Source organism: Coregonus clupeaformis, chromosome 23 (assembly GCF_020615455.1).
Source record: "Coregonus clupeaformis isolate EN_2021a chromosome 23, ASM2061545v1, whole genome shotgun sequence".
In the NCBI taxonomy this organism is placed as follows: domain Eukaryota; kingdom Metazoa; phylum Chordata; class Actinopteri; order Salmoniformes; family Salmonidae; genus Coregonus; species Coregonus clupeaformis.
The window spans coordinates 51,284,703-51,305,117 of NC_059214.1; the positions used below are offsets into that span (position 1 = coordinate 51,284,703).

A 20,415-nucleotide genomic window follows, 5' to 3' on the forward strand; every position below is an offset into this window, starting at 1 on the left:
TGAATCCCAAATGGCACCCTATTCCTGATGTAGTGCACCAAAGGGCTCTGGTGAAAAGTAGTGCACTAAATAGGGGATGAGGGTGCAGTTTGGGACTCAGACACAGTCTTTAGAATATGGCCGACAGGGAGGAGAGCAGGGAGCTGCAGTGGGTGACTGGCTGGCTGGCTGACTGGCTGACTGGCTGGTTACTGGCTGGCTGGTTACTGACTGGCTGGTTACTGAATGGCTGGTTACTGACTGGCTGACTGGCTGGTTACTGACTGGCTGGTTACTGGCTGGCTGACTGGTTATTGGCTGGCTGACTGGCTGGTTACTGGCTGACTGGTTACTGACTGGCTGGTTACTGGCTGGTAACTGACTGGCTGACTGGCTGGTTACTGGCTGGCTGGTTACTGACTGGCTGGTTACTGAATGGCTGGTTACTGGCTGGTTACTGACTGGCTGACTGGCTGGTTACTGGCTGGCTGGTTACTGACTGGCTGGTTACTGACTGGCTGGTTACTGGCTGGTTACTGACTGGCTGACTGGCTGGTTACTGACTGGCTGGTTACTGGCTGGCTGGTTACTGGCTGGCTGGCTGGTTACTGGCTGGCTGACTGGTTACTGGCTGGCTGACTGGCTGGTTACTGGCTGGCTGGTTACTGGCTGACTGGCTGGTTACTGGCTGGCTGGTTAATGACTGACTGGCTGGTTACTGGCTGACTGGCTGGTTACTGACTGGCTGGTTACTGGCTGGCTGGTTACTGACTGGCTGGTTACTGACTGGCTGGTTACTGGCTGACTGGTTACTGGCTGGCTGACTGGTTATTGGCTGGCTGACTGGCTGGTTACTGGCTGACTGGTTACTGGCTGACTGGTTACTGGCTGACTGACTGGCAGGTTACTGGCTGACTGGCTGACTGGTTACTGGCTGGTTACTGACTGGCTGGTTACTGACTGAATGGCTGGTTACTGGCTGGTTACTGACTGGTTACTGGCTGGCTGGTTACTGACTGGTTACTGGCTGGCTGGTTACTGGCTGGTTACTGGCTGGCTGGTTACTGACTGGTTACTGACTGGCTGGTTACTGACTGAATGGCTGGTTACTGGCTGGTTACTGACTGGTTACTGACTGGTTACTGGCTGGCTGGTTACTGGCTGACTGGCTGGTTACTGGCTGACTGGCTGGTTACCGGCTGACTGGCTGGTTACTGGCTGACTGGCTGGTTACTGGCTGGTTACCGGCTGACTGGCTGGTTACTGGCTGACTCTCCCTCCCTCTCTCTAAGAATTGAGAAAAGTTTGTTGTTGATTCAATTTGAAAGCCGCCATGTTGGGCTAATTGGGATTGATGGATTAATTTGTCTAGGAGAGGGCCCATCTGTGTGTGTGTGTGTGTGTGTGGGTGTGTGTCTGTGGGTGTCTGTGTGTGTGTGTCTGTGGGTGTATGTGGGTGTCTGTGTGTCTGTGGGTGTCTGTGTCTGTGTGTGTGGGTGTGGGTGTGGGTGGGTGTCTGTGGGTGTCTGTGTGTCTGTGGGTGTCTGTGTGTGGGTGTCTGTGTGTCTGTGGGTGTCTGTGGGTGTGGGTGTGGGTGTTTGTGTGTCTGTGGGTGTCTGTGTCTGTGTCTGTGTATGTGGGTGTGGGTGTGGGTGGGTGTGCATGTGTGTGTCTGTGGGTGTGTGTCTGTGGGTGTCTGGTGTGTGTGTGTCTGTGGGTGTTTGTGTGTCTGTGGGTGTCTGTGTCTGTGTATGTGGGTGTGGGTGTGTGTGTGTGTGTCTGTGGGTGTCTGTGGGTGTCTGTGTGTCTGTGGGTGTCTGTGTCTGTGTATGTGGGTGTGGGTGTGGGTGGGTGTGTGTGTGGGGCCCCGTGTAGCTCAGTTGGTAGAGCATGGCGCTTGCAACGCCAGGGTTGTGGGTTCGTTTCCCACGGGGGGACCAGTATGAAAAATGTATGCACTCACTAACTGTAAGTCGCTCTGGATAAGAGCGTCTGCTAAATGACTCAAATGTACGTGTGTGTGTGTGTGTGTGTGTGTGTGTGTGTGTGTGTGTGTGTGTGTGTGTGTGTGTGTGTGTGTGTGTGTGTGTGAAAGTGTGTGTGAGAGTGTGAGTGTGAGTGTGTGTGTGTGTGTGTACGCCTGAGACCACACACTCTCATCCCTCTCCAGTCTCTCCTGAGCCAGACTTCATCACCCCCTAACCCTCTACCTCCTCTTTGTGGAAGCTCACCTTCTGGTGCTGTTATGTGGTGACTCAAAGCCACGACAGGTTTCCCATCTCTGAGCTGTCAGACTTCATATGTGTACTGTGTGACAGGAAGGGCCCTCCCTCAGTGACCTCTGCCCCCTACATCCCTGCCTCACTAACCCAATAAAGGTGGACTGTAATTATGAGCGAGAGAGTGATAACCCTGTCATCCTGGTAGTTAGTGATGGAGAGCTCTGTCATCCTGGTAGTTAGTGATGGAGAGCTCTGTCATCCTGGTAGTTAGTGATGGAGAGCTCTGTCATCCTGGTAGTTAGTGATGGAGAGCTCTGTCATCCTGGTAGTTAGTGATGGAGAGCTCTGTCATCCTGGTAGTTAGTGATGGAGAGCTCTGTCATCCTGGTAGTTAGTGATGGAGAGCTCTGTCATCCTGGTAGTTAGTGATGGAGAGCTCTGTCATCCTGGTAGTTAGTGATGGAGAGCTCTGTCATCCTGGTAGTTAGTGATGGAGAGCGCTGTCATCCTGGTAGTTAGTGATGGAGAGCTCTGTCATCCTGGTAATTAGTGATGGAGAGCTCTGTCATCCTGGTAGTTAGTGATGGAGAGCTCTGTCATCCTGGTAGTTAGTGATGGAGAGCTCTGTCATCCTGGTAGTTAGTGATGGAGAGCTCTGTCATCCTGGTAGTTAGTGATGGAGAGCTCTGTCATCCTGGTAGTTAGTGATGGAGAGCTCTGTCATCCTGGTAGTTAGTGATGGAGAGCTCTGTCATCCTGGTAGTTAGTGATGGAGAGCTCTGTCATCCTGGTAGTTAGTGATGGAGAGCTCTGTCATCCTGGTAGTTAGTGATGGAGAGCTCTGTCATCCTGGTAGTTAGTGATGGAGAGCGCTGTCATCCTGGTAGTTAGTGATGGAGAGCTCTGTCATCCTGGTAATTAGTGATGGAGAGCTCTGTCATCCTGGTAGTTAGTGATGGAGAGCTCTGACATCCTGGTAGTTAGTGATGGAGAGCTCTGTCATCCTGGTAGTTAGTGATGGAGAGCTCTGTCATCCTGGTAGTTAGTGATGGAGAGCTCTGTCATCCTGGTAGTTAGTGATGGAGAGCTCTGTCATCCTGGTAGTTAGTGATGGAGAGCTCTGTCATCCTGGTAGTTAGTGATGGAGAGCTCTGTCATCCTGGTAGTTAGTGATGGAGAGCTCTGTCATCCTGGTAGTTAGTGATGGAGAGCTCTCACCCTGCAGCACCATCACTCTCTAGTGATCTCCCTCCTCACCCTGCAGCACCATCACTCTCTAGTGATCTCCCTCCTCACCCTGCAGCACCATCACTCTCTAGTGATCTCCCTCCTCACCCTGCAGCACCATCACTCTCTAGTGATCTCCCTCCTCACCCTGCAGCACCATCACTCTCTAGTGACCTCCCTCCTAACCCTAACCCTGCAGCACCATCACTCTCTAGTGATCTCCCTCCTCACCCTGCAGCACCATCACTCTCTAGTGATCTCCCTCCTCCCTCCTCACCCTAACCCTGCAGCACCATCACTCTCTAGTGATCTCCCTCCTCCCTCCTCACCCTGCAGCACCATCACTCTCTAGTGATCTCCCTCCTCCCTCCTCCCTCCTCACCCTGCAGCACCATCACTCTCTAGTGATCTCCCTCCTCCCTCCTCACCCCTAACCCTGCAGCACCATCACTCTCTAGTGATCTCCCTCCTCACCCTAACCCTGCAGCACCATCACTCTCTAGTGACCTCCCTCCTCACCCTAACCCTGCAGCACCATCACTCTCTAGTGACCTCCCTCCTCACCCTAACCCTGCAGCACCATCACTCTCTAGTGATCTCCCTCCTCCCTCCTCACCCTAACCCTGCAGCACCATCACTCTCTAGTGATATCCCTCCTCCCTCCTCACCCTAACCCTGCAGCACCATCACTCTCTAGTGATCTCCCTCCTCCCTCCTCACCCTAACCCTGCAGCACCATCACTCTCTAGTGATCTCCCTCCTCCCTCCTCACCCTAACCCTGAAGCACCATCACTCTCTAGTGACCTCCCTCCTCACCCTGCAGCACCATCACTCTCTAGTGATCTCCCTCCTCCCTCCTCACCCTAACCCTGCAGCACCATCACTCTCTAGTGACCTCCCTCCTCACCCTGCAGCACCATCACTCTCTAGTGATCTCCCTCCTCACCCTGCAGCACCATCACTCTCTAGTGACCTCCCTCCTCACCCTGCAGCACCATCACTCTCTAGTGATCTCCCTCCTCCCTCCTCACCCTAACCCTGCAGCACCATCACTCTCTAGTGATATCCCTCCTCCCTCCTCACCCTAACCCTGCAGCACCATCACTCTCTAGTGATCTCCCTCCTCCCTCCTCACCCTAACCCTGCAGCACCATCACTCTCTAGTGATCTCCCTCCTCCCTCCTCACCCTAACCCTGCAGCACCATCACTCTCTAGTGACCTCCCTCCTCACCCTGCAGCACCATCACTCTCTAGTGATCTCCCTCCTCCCTCCTCACCCTGCAGCACCATCACTCTCTAGTGACCTCCCTCCTCACCCTGCAGCACCATCACTCTCTAGTGACCTCCCTCCTCCCTCCTCACCCTAACCCTGCAGCACCATCACTCTCTAGTGATCTCCCGCCTCCCTCCTCACCCTAACCCTGCAGCACCATCACTCTCTAGTGATCTCCCGCCTCACCCTAACCCTGCAGCACCATCACTCTCTAGTGATCTCCCTCCTCACCCTGCAGCACCATCACTCTCTAGTGACCTCCCTCCTCACCCTAACCCTGCAGCACCATCACTCTCTAGTGATATCCCTCCTCCCTCCTCACCCTAACCCTGCAGCACCATCACTCTCTAGTGATCTCCCTCCTCCCTCCTCACCCTAACCCTGCAGCACCATCACTCTCTAGTGACCTCCCTCCTCACCCTGCAGCACCATCACTCTCTAGTGACCTCCCTCCTCACCCTGCAGCACCATCACTCTCTAGTGACCTCCCTCCTCACCCTGCAGCACCATCACTCTCTAGTGATCTCCCTCCTCACCCTGCAGCACCATCACTCTCTAGTGACCTCCCTCCTCACCCTGCAGCACCATCACTCTCTAGTGACCTCCCTCCTCACCCTGCAGCACCATCACTCTCTAGTGATCTCCCTCCTCACCCTGCAGCACCATCACTCTCTAGTGACCTCCCTCCTCACCCTGCAGCACCATCACTCTCTAGTGACCTCCCTCCTCACTCAGTGTTTCGGCCTTACTGGTGTTCCCAGATAAATAATGTTTTAGTTACTGTGTTATGAGGTGTTATATCTCCTCCTGTTTCTCTCTCTGTCTCTCTCTCTCTCTCTCTCTCTCTCTCTCTCTCTCTCTCTCTCTCTCTCTCTCTCTCTCTCTCTCTCTCTCTCTGTCTCTCTCTCTCTCTCTCTCTGTCTCTCTCTCTCTCTCTCTGTCTCTCTCTCTCTCTCTCTCTCTCTCTCTGTCTCTCTCTCTCTCTCTCTGTCTCTCTCTCTCTCTCTCTCTCTGTCTCTCTCTCTCTCTCTCTGTCTCTCTCTCTCTCTCTCTCTCTCTCTGCCTCTCTCTCTCTCTCTCTCTCTGTCTCTCTCTCTCTCTCTCTCTCTCTCTCTCTCTCTCTCTCTCTACTCCCTGTCTCTCTTTCAGAGTGGGTTTAATCAGTGTAAACCAGTTATGAAACACGTTTTAATTTTGTTTCATTATTGGGTATTGTGTGTAGATGGGTGAGAGAGAGAACAAATCCATGTAATCCATTTTGATTCCAGGCTGTAACACAAGAGAATGTGGAATAGGTCGAGGGGTATGAATACTTTCAGAAGGCGCTGTAGCCTACACAGGGTTAGTACAGACATTGGCAGGTAGCTTAGTGGTTAAGAGCATTGTGCCAGTAACCGAAAGGTCGCAGGTTCTAATCCCCGAGCCGACTAGGTGAAAAATCTGTCAATGTGCCCTTGAGCAAGGCACTTAACCCTAATTGCTCCTGTAAGTCGCTCTGGATAAGAGCGTCTGCTAAATGACCCCAAAAAAAAAAATATATATATATATATATATATAAGAATCTAGGATTTACCATCACTTCAATGACTTTTTAAGGACCAAATAGCCTAGAGGAAATGTCTGATTTTCAAGGTAGACTGCTCCGTGATGACTCAATTGCTCATCGCAAATATTCCACCAATACTTTGACCTTTTTAAATACCTGGTTTGCATACCCATTCTTGCATTAGCATTTACTGGTATATATCATAAATTGATATGTGATAAATAATCGCCACAATGAACGAACAGCTTCGGGAGTCCATCTGTTTTTTAATCAATTATATAGCCTAGATAAAAAATAGCGTTAGTACAATATTTTCTTCAGTGTCGAGCCCTGACACACCGACAGGGGCATTCACGAGCCCTGACACACCGACAGGGCATTCACGTGCCCTGACACACCGACAGGGGCATTCACGTGCCCTGACACACCGACAGGGCATTCACGTGCCCTGACACACCGACAGGGGCATTCACGTGCCCTGACACACCGACAGGGGCATTCACGTGCCCTGACACACCGACAGGGGCATTCACGAGCCCTGACACACCGACAGGGGCATTCCACGTGCCCTGACACACCGACAGGGGCATTCACGAGCCCTGACACACCGACAGGGCATTCACGTGCCCTGACACACCGACAGGGGCATTCACGTGCCCTGACACACCGACAGGGCATTCACGTGCCCTGACACACCGACAGGGGCATTCACGTGCCCTGACACACCGACAGGGGCATTCACGTGCCCTGACACAGCGACAGGGGCATTCACGAGCCCTGACACACCGACAGGGGCATTCACGTGCCCTGACACACCGACAGGGGCATTCACGAGCCCTGACACACCGACAGGGGGCATTCACGTGCCCTGACACACCGACAGGGGCATTCACGTGCCCTGACACACCGACAGGGGCATTCACGTGCCCTGACACACCGACAGGGGCATTCACGAGCCCTGACACACCGACAGGGGCATTCACGTGCCCTGACACACCGACAGGGGCATTCACGAGCCCTGACACACCGACAGGGGCATTCACGTGCCCTGACACACCGACAGGGGCATTCACGTGCCCTGACACACCGACAGGGGCATTCACGAGCCCTGACACACCGACATATGCATTCACGAGCCCTGACACACCGACAGGGGCATTCACGAGCCCTGACACACCGACAGGGGCATTCACGAGCCCTGACACACCGACAGGGGCATTCACGAGCCCTGACACACCGACATATGCATTCACGAGCCCTGACACACCGACAGGGGCATTCACGAGCCCTGACACACCGACAGGGGCATTCACGAGCCCTGACACACCGACAGGGGCATTCATGAGCCCTGACACACCGACAGGGGCATTCACGTGCCCTGACACACCGACAGGGGCATTCACGAGCCCTGACACACCGACAGGGGCATTCACGAGCCCTGACACACCGACAGGGGCATTCACGTGCCCTGACACACCGACAGGGGCATTCACGTGCCCTGACACACCGACAGGGGCATTCACGAGCCCTGACACACCGACAGGGGCATTCACATGCCCTGACACACCGACAGGGGCATTCATGAGCCCTGACACACCGACAGGGGCATTCACGTGCCCTGACACACCGACAGGGGCATTCACGAGCCCTGACACACCGACAGGGGCATTCACGAGCCCTGACACACCGACAGGGGCATTCACGTGCCCTGACACACCGACAGGGGCATTCACGAGCCCTGACACACCGACAGGGGCATTCACATGCCCTGACACACCGACAGGGGCATTCACGTGCCCTGACACACCGACAGGGGCATTCACGAGCCGTTGGTGCCTCTTCAGAAAGTTGGCTTAGTTTTGGTCAGTTACTGTTTGAATAAATCATGATAATAATACAAATAAATAAATACATTTTTAAATGTGTGTCACCAAATCAAACCATCGCAAATGTGAATGTTTTGGTTGGGAGGGAGGGAGGGAGGAGGGAGGGAGGGAGAGAGGGAGAGAGAGAGAGAGAGAGAGAGAGAGAGAGAGAGAGAGAGAGAGCGGAAAGAGAGAGAGAGAGAGAGCGGAAAGAGAGAGAGAGAGAGAGAGAGAGAGAGAGATTATATGTGTGTGTTATTTATATCTATCTAGTATTCCTGGTTGTGTAATAGTCATGGGACTCGTCGTGATTTTGATTCATCAGCTCTCTGCACAAACCAGTAAACACACACACACACACTCTTAGCTGGAACACTGGTAGCAGTCTTTCTTGTGGGTGATGTTTTGCTTGGTGTGTGTTATGCCATTTAAGCTGTGACGGGAGACGGGGTTAAACGTATTGGCACCCAGATATTTTTTTTGTATTCCTCTACAATCTCTATGTTCTGACCTCTGATAGATGTTGCAGAAGTAGGTGTTGTACGCTTCCTGAAGTCTATGCACATCTCTTTGGTCTTGTTGGTATTACTGACACTGCTTGGATCATGAGTGGTGATCTAAAGCTGGTACAGAGGGAGGGGTAGAGTCTTTTCAATGCATTCGGAAAGTATTCAGACCCCTTGACTTTTTCCACATTTTGTTACGTTACAGCCTTATTCTAAAAATTGCTTTTTTTTCCCCCCTCATCAATCTACACACAATACCACATAATGACAAAGCAAAAACTGTTTTTTAGAATTTTTTTGCAATATTATTCAAAATAAAAAATGGAAATATCACATTACATAAGTATTCAGACCCTTTACTCAGTACTTTGTTGAAGCGCCTTTGGCAGCGAATACAGCCTCGAGTCTTCTTGGATATGACACTACATGCTTGGCACACCTGTATTTGGGGAGTTTCTCCCATTCTTCTCTGCAGACCCTCTCAAGCTCTGTCAGGTTGGATGGGGAGCGTCGCTGCACAGCTATTTTCAGGTCTCTCCAGAGATGTTCGATCGGGTTCAAGTCCGGGCTCTGGTTGGGCCACTCAAGGACATTCAGAGACTTGTCCCAAAGCCACTCCTGCGTTGTCTTGGCTGTGTGCTTAGGGTCGTTGTCCTGTTGTAAGGTGAACCTTCGCCCCAGTCTGAGGTCCTGAGCGCTCCGGAGCAGGTTTTCATCAAGGATCTCTCTGTACTTTGCTCCGTTCATCTTTCCCTCGATCCTGACTAGTCTCCCAGTCCCTGCCGCTGAAAAACATCCCCACAGCATGATGCTCACACCATGCTTCACCGGATGGTGCCAGGTTTCCTCCAGAAGTGATGCTTGGCATTCATGCCAAAGAGTTCAATCTTGGTTTCATCAGACCAGAGAATCTTGTTTCTCATGGTCTGAGAGTCCTTTAGGTGCCTTTTGTTAAACTCCAAGTGGGCTTTCATGTGCCTTTTACTGAGGAGTTGCTTCCATCTGGCCACTCTACCATAAAGGCCTGATTGGTGGAGTGCTGCAGAGATGGTTGACCTTCTAGAAGGTTCTCCCATCTCCACAGAGGAACTCTGGAGCTCTGTCAGAGTGACCATCGGGTTCTTGGTCACCTCCCTGACCAAGGCCCTTCTCCCCCGATTGCTCAGTTTGGCCGGGTGTCCAGCTCTAGGAAGAATGTTGGTGGTTCCAAACGTCTTCCATTTAAGAATGATGGGGGCCACTGTGTTCTTGGGGACCTTCAATGCTGCAGAAATGTTTTGGTACCCTTCCCCAGATCTGTGCCTCGCCACAATCCTGTCTCGGAGCTCTACGGACAATTCCTTCGACCTCATGGCTTGGTTTTTGCTCTGACATGCACTGTCAACTGTGGGACCTTATATAGACAGGTGTGTGGCCTTTCCAAATCATGTCCAATCAATTGCATTTACCACAGGTGAACTCCAATCAAGTTGTAGAAACATTTCAAGGATGATCAATGGAAACAGGAGGCACCTGAGCTCAATTTCGAGTCTCATAGCAAAGGGTCTGAATACTTTTTTGTTGTTGTTTGCAAAAATATCAAAAAACCTGTTTTTGCTTTGTCTTTATGTGGTATTGTGTGTAGATTGGAGAGGACTTTTTTTTTTTTCTTCTATTTTCAGTGTCCCTATATCTCCCTCTGGGGGCAGTGTCCCTATATCTCCCTCTGGGGACAGTGTCCCTATATCTCCCTCTGGGGGCAGTGTCCCTATATCTCCCTCTGGGGGCAGTGTCCCTATATCTCCCTTTAGTGGCAGAGTCTCCTCCTTCCTCTCTACTGACCATGTCTCTCCTGTCCCCCTCAGAGGGCTCTTCTGACTCTGTCTCTCTCTCCTGTCCGTCTCTCAGAGTCCTCTCCTGCCCAGGTCCCTAACCTGTCTCCCTCTCCCTCTCCCTGTCCACTAACCATGTCTCTCTCTCTCTTCCTCAGAGCCCTCCCCGGCAGTGGACCTTGGTCCTACCTTGGGTTTGAAGAAGTCCAGTTCTCTGGAGAGTCTGCAGACGGCCATGTCAGAGGTCAGGAAGAATGAGCTCCTCCCCTTTCACAGGCCACGCCCCCACATGGTCAGGGGGAGGGGCTGCAACGAGAGCTTCAGAGCGGCCATTGACAAATCCTACGACGGACCAGCTGATGAGGATGATGGTGAGATATCAGAGAGAGAGAGACACACTCCATCTCACTCACCAACCCTCCAACCTTCCAGCACTTAACATGTCCTAATGAGTGAAGACATGATGCAGTAGTTGGTATATGTATATGTGCCCTCTGTCCACAAGATGAGGAGGAAGGAGGGAATCTATGGGATAGCTACAAAGAAGTTATAATATGCTGTCCTAACATTCAAATCCCTTACGAAAAAATGTTGTGCTCAGAATGCAGTAAAACTGCAGTACACTGCAGTATGCTGCAGATTCTGCATCCAAAATAAGTATTTTTTTATTTTATTTTTGCAGTAATTTTGCAGTTACAGTGCAGTTCAACTGTAGAACACTGCAGTTATTCTGCAATCACTGCAGTTATTCTGCAATCACTGCAGTTATTCTGCAATCACTCCAGTTATTCTGCAATCACTGCATCCAAAATACCACAGTTTTACTGAAGCTTCAAAACTGAAATATTGTTTTTGTAAGTGATGTTACCAAGGTGACATTGTCCACTGAACCCCCTTTCATCCTCAAAATAGTCAGAGTTAATCTTACAAAAACTAATACATCTGTAGCTAATATTTACATTGTTTTCATGATCAAGTTTTACATCTAGCTAAGATGTTTTGTGGTGGTAGAACCAGTATTTTTTTACATTTGAAATGTGCACGAAAAATGTAGTGTCTGCTTGCTGGCTGAACCGGTCTCAAATCAATCCAAATGAAACGAAAGGCAGGGATACTAACAATGCCAGTTCACACACTCACTGCTGAATATTCCCTCTAGTTCACTCGCTCGCTAGCTAGCTAGTGTAGTGAAGTTGTGGCTAATGCACAAATGTGTTTTCATGATATCTGTTCTGCCGTGATTAGTGCACCAGGTCCTACAGCACAGCTGACTGCTCTCTGCGACGTTATCGTGTTGGCCGAATCTTACCAAGTAGCGAAGCACCGTGGGCCAGCTGTCAGAGTCGGATGCCTGCTGATTTCTGAGATCAGTCCCATAATGTTGGTGCCATACAACTTTCATCAACAAGCTGGTAAACTAGCTACCATATGGCCATTCAAAATGCATTGAATCAAACAAGCTAGCACTAGGCTGCTAGCTGGACTAAGTTTGACCGAGCATGGTTTGCCTTAGTAGCGACTGCTTCATAGCTAACGAGAGCGGAGTGATTTTCAGAATTAGCAACTAGTTTCTGAGTAGAGTTCCGCATCCAACAAGACAGATAGTTTCAGGGACGAGCATCGCGTAGGAGTGAAGCCATCTGACATGAGACAAAGGCCAAAACCCAACATGAGTAGCAAACTTCCTTGGCCAGTAGAACGCTGATCAGATCACTCCTACTACTTCAGACAGACTAACAGTTGGTCCAACTTCCCTTGGCAACCAGTTAAATCCTCACACAAATAATGGCTTAAGTCATTTAATGTTCTGCCGATTGATTTTTGTCTTCCTTTTTGGGAGGGAGGGGGAGAGGGAGGGATGGAGGGAGGGAGGGGGGAGGGATGGAGGGAGGGAGGGGGAGAGGGAGGGAGGGAGGGGGAGAGGGAGGGAGGGAGGGAGGGAGGAGGGAGGGAGGGAAGGAGGGATGGGGAGGGGGAGAGGGAGGGGGAGAGGGAGGGAGGGGGAGAGGGAGGAGGGAGGGATGGGGAGAGAGAGCGAGAGAGAGAGAGAGAGAGAGAGGCTGGCTGGCCTTTATTCACCTCTATCCACTGTCTCTATGAGGTCTGTCTGGCTGTCACCCTGTCTCTCTGAGTCTCTATGAGGTCTGCCTGGCTGTCACTTTGTCTCTCTGAGTCTCTATGAGGTCTGCCTGGCTGTCACCCTGTCTCTGAGTCTCTATGAGGTCTGCCTGGCTGTCTCCCTGTCTCTCTGAGTCTCTATGAGGTCTGCCTGGCTGTCACCCTGTCTCTGAGTCTCTATGAGGTCTGCCTGGCTGTCACCCTGTCTCTCTGAGTCTCTATGAGGTCTGCCTGGCTGTCACCCTGTCTCTGAGTCTCTATGAGGTCTGCCTGGCTGTCACCCTGTCTCTCTGAGTCTCTATGAGGTCTGCCTGGCTGTCTCCCTGTCTCTGAGTCTCTGAGGTCTGCCTGGCTGTCTCATGGTGGGCATGTCATTCCTCTCCGTGTTTCATTCATGCTTCATCCATACCATCCATACCACAGCTCTAGACCACCATGTAACATAGAATATACTCTCTATTCTCTCCTCCCAACTGTGGAAAATCAGGTCATAAATAAATAACTTCACACTCATTCTCTCTCTCTCTCTCTCTCTCTCTCTGGCATGCTCCTATTGGTCTTTGTTGTGGTAGTTTGTTGCTTGGTGAAATAGCTAGCTGGGGTTTTAAAGCTAAACAGAAGCCTAGCGTCTGAATGAGAGAGATAACTCCATACATTCAGCCCAAACTCATTCCCTGTAGGGCAGTCGTGTTAAAACACACCATGTTTCAGGACAGACAAACCCCACTCCTCTGCTAACGCTCTGCCTCTCTCTCCCCATGGCACACATTCATTCCAGCAGAAGTTAGAGAAGTGAATTGATATTGGCATGGCTGTGATGTCTTTAAAGCTGGTATTATTCATCAGCACAGTAGATCCTCAGAGGGCCGTTCAGAGAAAGAGACACTCTAATATGCATCATGCTTTTGTTCAACACACGCCGCAGCTCAACGTAAATTAATCTTGAGGACACAAAGCCTGGAGAGGAGAGGGGAGGGGGAGGAGATGAGAGGAGGGGAGGGGGAGGAGAGGGGAGGGGGAGGAGATGAGAGGGGAGGGGAGGGGGAGGAGAGGGGAGGGAGGGGGAGGAGATGAGAGGGGAGAGGAGATGGGAGAGGAGATGGGAGAGGAGATGAGAGGAGAGGAGAGGAGAGGAGAGGAGAGGAGAGGAGGAGGAGAGGAGAGGAGAGGAGAGGAGAGGAGAGCTCCTATCACTACCCTCCTGAGAACCTGTACAGTGCTAACTGTGATTTTCAACTAGTGTTAGACGGATGAGCACACACACACACACACACACACACAACCATACACACACACACAGGAGTACACCACATCAGTCACTGGCTTCATCAATAAGTGCATCGATGATGTCGTCCCCACAGTGACCGTACGTACATACCCCAACCAGAAGCCATGGACTACAGGAAATATCCGCACTGAGCTAAAGGGTAGAACTGCCGCTTTCAAGGAACGGGACTCTAACCCGGACGCTTATAAGGAATCCCGCTATGCCCTCCGACGAACCATCAAACAGGCAAAGAGTCAATACAGGAATAAGATTGAATCGTACTACACTGGCTCTGACGCTCGTCGGATGTGGCAGGGCTTGAAAACTATTACAGACTACAAAGGGAAGCACAGCCGCGAGCTGCCCAGTGACACGAGCCTACCAGACGAGCTAAACCACTTCTATGCTCGCTTCGAGGCAAGCAACACTGAAGCATGCATGAGAGCACCAGCTGTTCCGGATGACTATGTGATCACGCTCTCCGTAGCCGATGTGAGTAAGACTTTTAAGCAGGTCAACATTCACAAGGCCGCAGGGCCAGACGGATTACCAGGACGTGTACTCCGAGCATGTGCTGACCAACTGGCAAGTGTCTTCACTGACATTTTCAACATGTCCCTGACTGAGTCTGTAATACCAACATGTTTCAAGCAGACCACCATAGTCCCCGTGCCCAAGGACTCTAAGATAACCTGCATAAATGACTACCGACCCGTAGCACTGACGTCTGTAGCCATGAAGTGCTTTGAAAGGCTGGTCATGGCTCACATCAACAGCATTATCCCAGAAACCCTAGACCCACTCCAATTTGCATACCGCCCCAACAGATCCACAGATGATGCAATCTCTATTGCACTCCACACTGCCCTTTCCCACCTGGACAAGAGGAACACCTACGTGAGAATGCTATTCATTGACTACAGCTCAGCATTCAACACCATAGTGCCCTCTAAGCTCATCACTAAGCTAAGGATCCTGGGACTAAACACCTCCCTCTGCAACTGGATGCTGGACTTCCTGACGGGCCGCCCCCAGGTGGTAAGGGTAGGTAACAACACATCTGCCATGCTGATCCTCAACACGGGGGCCCCTCAGGGGTGTGTGCTCAGTCCCCTCCTGTACTCTCTGTTCACCCATGACTGCATGGCCAGGCACGACTCCAACACCATCATTAAGTTTGCCGACGACACAACAGTGGTAGGCCTGATCACCGACAACGATGAGACAGCCTATAGGGAGGAGGTCAGAGACCTGGCCGTGTGGTGCCAGGACAACAACCTCTCCCTCAACGTGACCAAGACAAAGGAGATGATTGTGGACTACAGGAAAAAAAAGAGGACTGAGCACGCCCCCATTCTCATCGACGGGGCTGTAGTGGAACAGGTTGAGAGCTTCAAGTTCCTTGGTGTCCACATCACCAACGAACTATCATGGTCCAAACACACCAAGACAGTCGTGAAGAGGGCACGACAAAGCCTATTCCCCTTCAGGAGACTGAAAAGATTTGGCATGGGTCCTCAGATCCTCAAAAAATTCTACAGCTGCACCATCGAGAGCATCTTGACTGGTTACATCACCGCCTGGTATGGCAACTGCTTGGCCTCCGACCGCAAGGCACTACAGAGGGTAGTGCGTACGGCCCAGTACATCACTGGGGCCAAGCTTCCTGCCATCCAGGACCTCTATATCAGGCGGTGTCAGAGGAAGGCCCTCAAAATTGTCAAAGACTCCAGCCACCCTAGTCATAGACTGTTCTCTCTGCTTCCGCACGGCAAGCGGTACCGGAGTGCCAAGTCTAGGTCCAAAAGACTTCTCAACAGCTTCTACCCCCAAGCCATAAGACTCCTGAACAGCTAATCATGGCTACCCGGACTATTTGCACTGCCCCCCCACCCCATCCTTTTTACGCTGCTGCTACTCTCTGTTTATTATCTATGCATAGTCACTTTAACTCTACCCACATGTACATATTACTTCAACTACCTCAACTAGCCGGTGCCCCCGCACATTGACTCTGCACCGGTACCCCCCTGTATATATAGCCTCCCTACTGTTATTTTATTTTACTTCTGCTCTTTTTTTTCTCAACACTTTTTTTGTTGTTGTTTTATTTTTACTTTTTTTGTTTAAAATAAATGCACTGTTGGTTAAGGGCTGTAAGTAAGCATTTCACTGTAATGTCTACACCTGTTGTATTCGGCGCATGTGACCAATACAATTTGATTTGACACACACACACACACACACACAACCATACACACCACCACACACACACACACACACACACACACACACACACACCACACACACACACACACACACACACACACACACACACACACACACACACACACACACACACAACCATACACACACACACACACACACACACACACAGAGCACTAGACAGGGACATGCCAATATGACGGGTGATAGGACACATCCCTGTTTACACAGTCACACACACATCCCTGTTTACCCCCCCCCCCCTAGGCCATGGGGGAGTGGTCTCTCTTTACTGCTGAACTGACAGCGAGTGTGTTGCTACATTGTGTTACAACTGGGCGTTAACTCCTCTGTCTCTCCCCTCCAGATGACCTGTCAGACCAGAGTTCGGGACGGGACACCCCTGCCAGCGGCTCCTCTCGCCAGGGAGCGGGGGAAGTGACGGAGGAGGGCAAAGACAAGCAAGACAAGAAGAAGAAGCAGACCAAAGGAAAGGAGAAGGAGAAGCAGACCAAAAGGAAAGGAAAGGAGAAGCAGACCAAGAAGAAAGGATTCGGTTTACTGAGGTGAGGCTACACCAGCTATACACCGGCTATACACCGGCTATACACCGGCTATACACCGGCTATACACCGGCTATACACCGGCTATACACCGGCTATACACCGGATATACACCGGCTATACACCGGATATACACCGGCTATACACCGGCTATACACCGGCTATACACCGCTATACACCGCTATACACCGGCTATACACCGGATATACACCGGCTATACACCGGCTATACACCGGCTATACACCGGCTATACACCGGATATACACCGGCTATACACCGGCTATACACCGGCTATACACCGGCTATACACCGGCTATACACCGGATATACACCGGCTATACACCGGCTATACACCGGCTATACACCGGCTATATACCAGCTTCTGAACATAGACTATGACCTGGTGTTGTTGTAATGTGATGTTAATGGTATGTGTGATGGTGACTGAAGTGAAGGCATGCCCTGGGCTCAGGTCCAGGTCCCAGTCTGTGATCTCTAGCTGTCCAGAGAGTGTAGTGTTGTACTGAGGCCAGGACTGAAGGAGTGTGTGACCCGGTGTGAAATGATGCAGGCAACGTGTGTGTGTGTGTGTGTGTGTGTGTCTGTGTGCAAGTGTCCATGTGTGTGTGTGTGGTGTTAAACAGTGCGGGCACCAGGCCTCCCTCTATATGGTCCAGTCCTCTCTGTGTCACTGTGCCAGTCCTCTCTGTGTCACTGTGCCATTCCTCTCTGTGTCACTGTGCCAGTCCCCTCTGTGTCACTGTGCCAGTCCTCTCTGTGTCACTGTGCCAGTCCCCTCTGTGTCACTGTGCCAGTCCTCTCTGTGTCACTGTGCCAGTCCCCTCTGTGTCACTGTGCCAGTCCTATCTGTGTCACTGTGCCATTCCTCTCTGTGTCACTGTGCCAGTCCCCTCTGTGTCACTGTGCCAGTCCTCTCTGTGTCACTGTGCCAGTCCCCTCTGTGTCACTGTGCCAGTCCTCTCTGTGTCACTGTGCCAGTCCCCTCTGTGTCACTGTGCCAGTCCTATCTGTGTCACTGTGCCAGTCCCCTCTGTGTCACTGTGCCAGTCCTCTCTGTGTCACTGTGCCAGTCCTCTCTGTGTCACTGTGCCAGTCCTCTCTGTGTCACTGTGCCAGTCCTCTCTGTGTCACTGTGCCAGTCCTCTCTGTGTCACTGTGCCAGTCCCCTCTGTGTCACTGTGCCAGTCCTATCTGTGTCACTGTGCCAGTCCTCTCTGTGTCACTGTGCCAGTCCTCTCTGTGTCACTGTGCCAGTCCTCTCTGTGTCACTGTGCCAGTCCCCTCTGTGTCACTGTGCCAGTCCTCTCTGTGTCACTGTGCCAGTCATCTCTGTGTCACTGTGCCAGTCCTCTCTGTGTCACTGTGCCAGTCCCCTCTGTGTCACTGTGCCAGTCCTCTCTGTGTCACTGTGCCAGTCCTCTCTGCAGCGCTGTATGGTGTTGGGGTGGTTATTTATATGTCACCTTCAGGGTGGTTATACAGTGGGGGAAAAAAGTATTTAGTCAGCCACCAATTGTGCAAGTTCTCCCACTTAAAAAGATGAGAGAGGCCTGTAATTTTCATCATAGGTACACGTCAACTATGACAGACAAATTGAGAAAAAAAAATCCAGAAAATCACATTGTAGGATTTTTAATGAATTTATTTGCAAATTATGGTGGAAAATAAGTATTTGGTCACCTACAAACAAGCAAGATTTCTGGCTCTCACAGACCTGTAACTTCTTCTTTAAGAGGCTCCTCTGTCCTCCACTCGTTACCTGTATTAATGGCACCTGTTTGAACTTGTTATCAGTATAAAAGACACCTGTCCACAACCTCAAACAGTCACACTCCAAACTCCACTATGGCCAAGACCAAAGAGCTGTCAAAGGACACCAGAAACAAAATTGTAGACCTGCACCAGGCTGGGAAGACTGAATCTGCAATAGGTAAGCAGCTTGGTTTGAAGAAATCAACTGTGGGAGCAATTATTAGGAAATGGAAGACATACAAGACCACTGATAATCTCCCTCGATCTGGGACTCCACGCAAGATCTCACCCTGTGGGGTCAAAATGATCACAAGAACGGTGAGCAGAAATCCCAGAATCCCAGACCTAGTGAATGACCTGCAGAGAGCTGGGACCAAAGTAACAAAGTCTACCATCAGTAACACATAGGGGTGTAACGATCCATCTACTACATCGATGTATCGATTTATATTCCTATGATCCAACTACATCGATCTGTGCTCGGCGAGTTGGCCTTTTGGACAACATATATCAATCTAACATCGTTTTAAAATGTAATAAATCGATTGTATCGATACTAGGAAATAACCCATTGGATTTAAGCACGTCAGACTTTATATGGATGTTTTTTCTTAGCACTTTTAATGATAAAGGCTTTAAACATTACTCGATTCAGTCTGCCTATCTGTGACATCATCGCCCCGCGCCAGCAGCAGCGCAAAGGCGCAAAGACAACAAAACATAGCATGGCGGACGAGAGAGGAGAAGCAGACGAGCGAGAAATTATCAAGCCACCATTGCGGTCCTTACAAGAAACAGGAATCTAGGAAACTTTACCTGCACTGTCCAGTATCCAGGTATTTATTTCAGTCACACTGGTTGAATTTTTGGCTAAAAGGTTACTGAATCGATTTCAAGTCACTGAATCGTTTCGGATCATATCGTTCTAAATGAACCAATATCGTCCTTGAATCGTATCACAACCACGAATCGTGATACAAATCGAATTGTTGTTAACAAATCATTACACCCCTAGTAACACACTATGCCGCCAGGGACTCAAATCCTGCAGTGCCAGACGTGTCCCCCTGCTTAAGCCAGTACATGTCCAGGCCCATCTGAAGTTTGCTAGAGTGCATTTGGATGATCCAGAAGAGGATTGGGAGAATGTCATATGGTCAGATGAAACCAAAATAGAACTTTTTGGTAAAAACTCAACTCGTCGTGTTTGGAGGACAAAGAATGCTGAGTTGCATCCAAAGAACACCATACCTACTGTGAAGCATGGGGGTGGAAACATCATGCTTTGGGGCTGTTTTTCTGCAAAGGGACCAGGACGACTGATCCGTGTAAAGGAAAGAATGAATGGGGCCATGTATCGTGAGATTTTGAGTGAAAACCTCCTTCCATCAGCAAGGGCATTGAAGATGAAACGTGGCTGGGTCTTTCAGCATGACAATGATCCCAAACACACCGCCCGGGCAACGAAGGAGTGGCTTCGTAAGAAGCATTTCAAGGTCCTGGAGTGGCCTAGCCAGTCTCCAGATCTCAACCCCATAGAAAATCTTTGGAGGGAGTTGAAAGTCTGTGTTGCCCAGCGACATCCCCAAAACATCACTGCTCTAGAGGAGATATGCATGGAGGAATGGGCCAAAAATACCAGCAACAGTGTGTGAAAACCTTGTGAAGACTTACAGAAAACGTTTGACCTGTGTCATTGCCAACAAACGGTATATAACAAAGTATTGAGAAACTTTTGTTATTGACCAAATACTTATTTTCCACCATAATTTGCAAATAAATTCATAAAAAATCCTACAATGTGATTTTCAGGATTTTTTTTTCTCATTTTGTCTGTCATAGTTGACGTGTACCTATGATGAAAATTACAGTTCTGTCTCATCTTTTTAAGTGGGAGAACTTGCACAATTGGTGGCTGACTAAATACTTTTTTTCCCCCACTGTATATATGTCACCTCCAGGGTGGTTATATCTGTCACCTCCAGGGTGGTTATATCTGTCACCTCCAGGGTGGTTATATCTGTCACCTCCAGGGTG

At 50.4% G+C, this 20,415-nt stretch overlaps 1 protein-coding gene across 1 annotated transcript in view; it reads left to right on the plus strand.

Annotated features, from left to right (window-relative positions):
• pard3bb (par-3 family cell polarity regulator beta b) overlaps positions 1-20,415 on the plus strand; it is a 627,684-nt gene that overhangs the window by 370,616 nt on the left and 236,653 nt on the right. The window contains exons 16-17 of the mRNA XM_041843623.2: positions 10,590-10,802; positions 16,410-16,608. Of these exons, the coding sequence (XP_041699557.2) occupies positions 10,590-10,802; positions 16,410-16,608 (412 nt within the window). The remainder of the gene's footprint in view (positions 1-10,589; positions 10,803-16,409; positions 16,609-20,415) is intronic.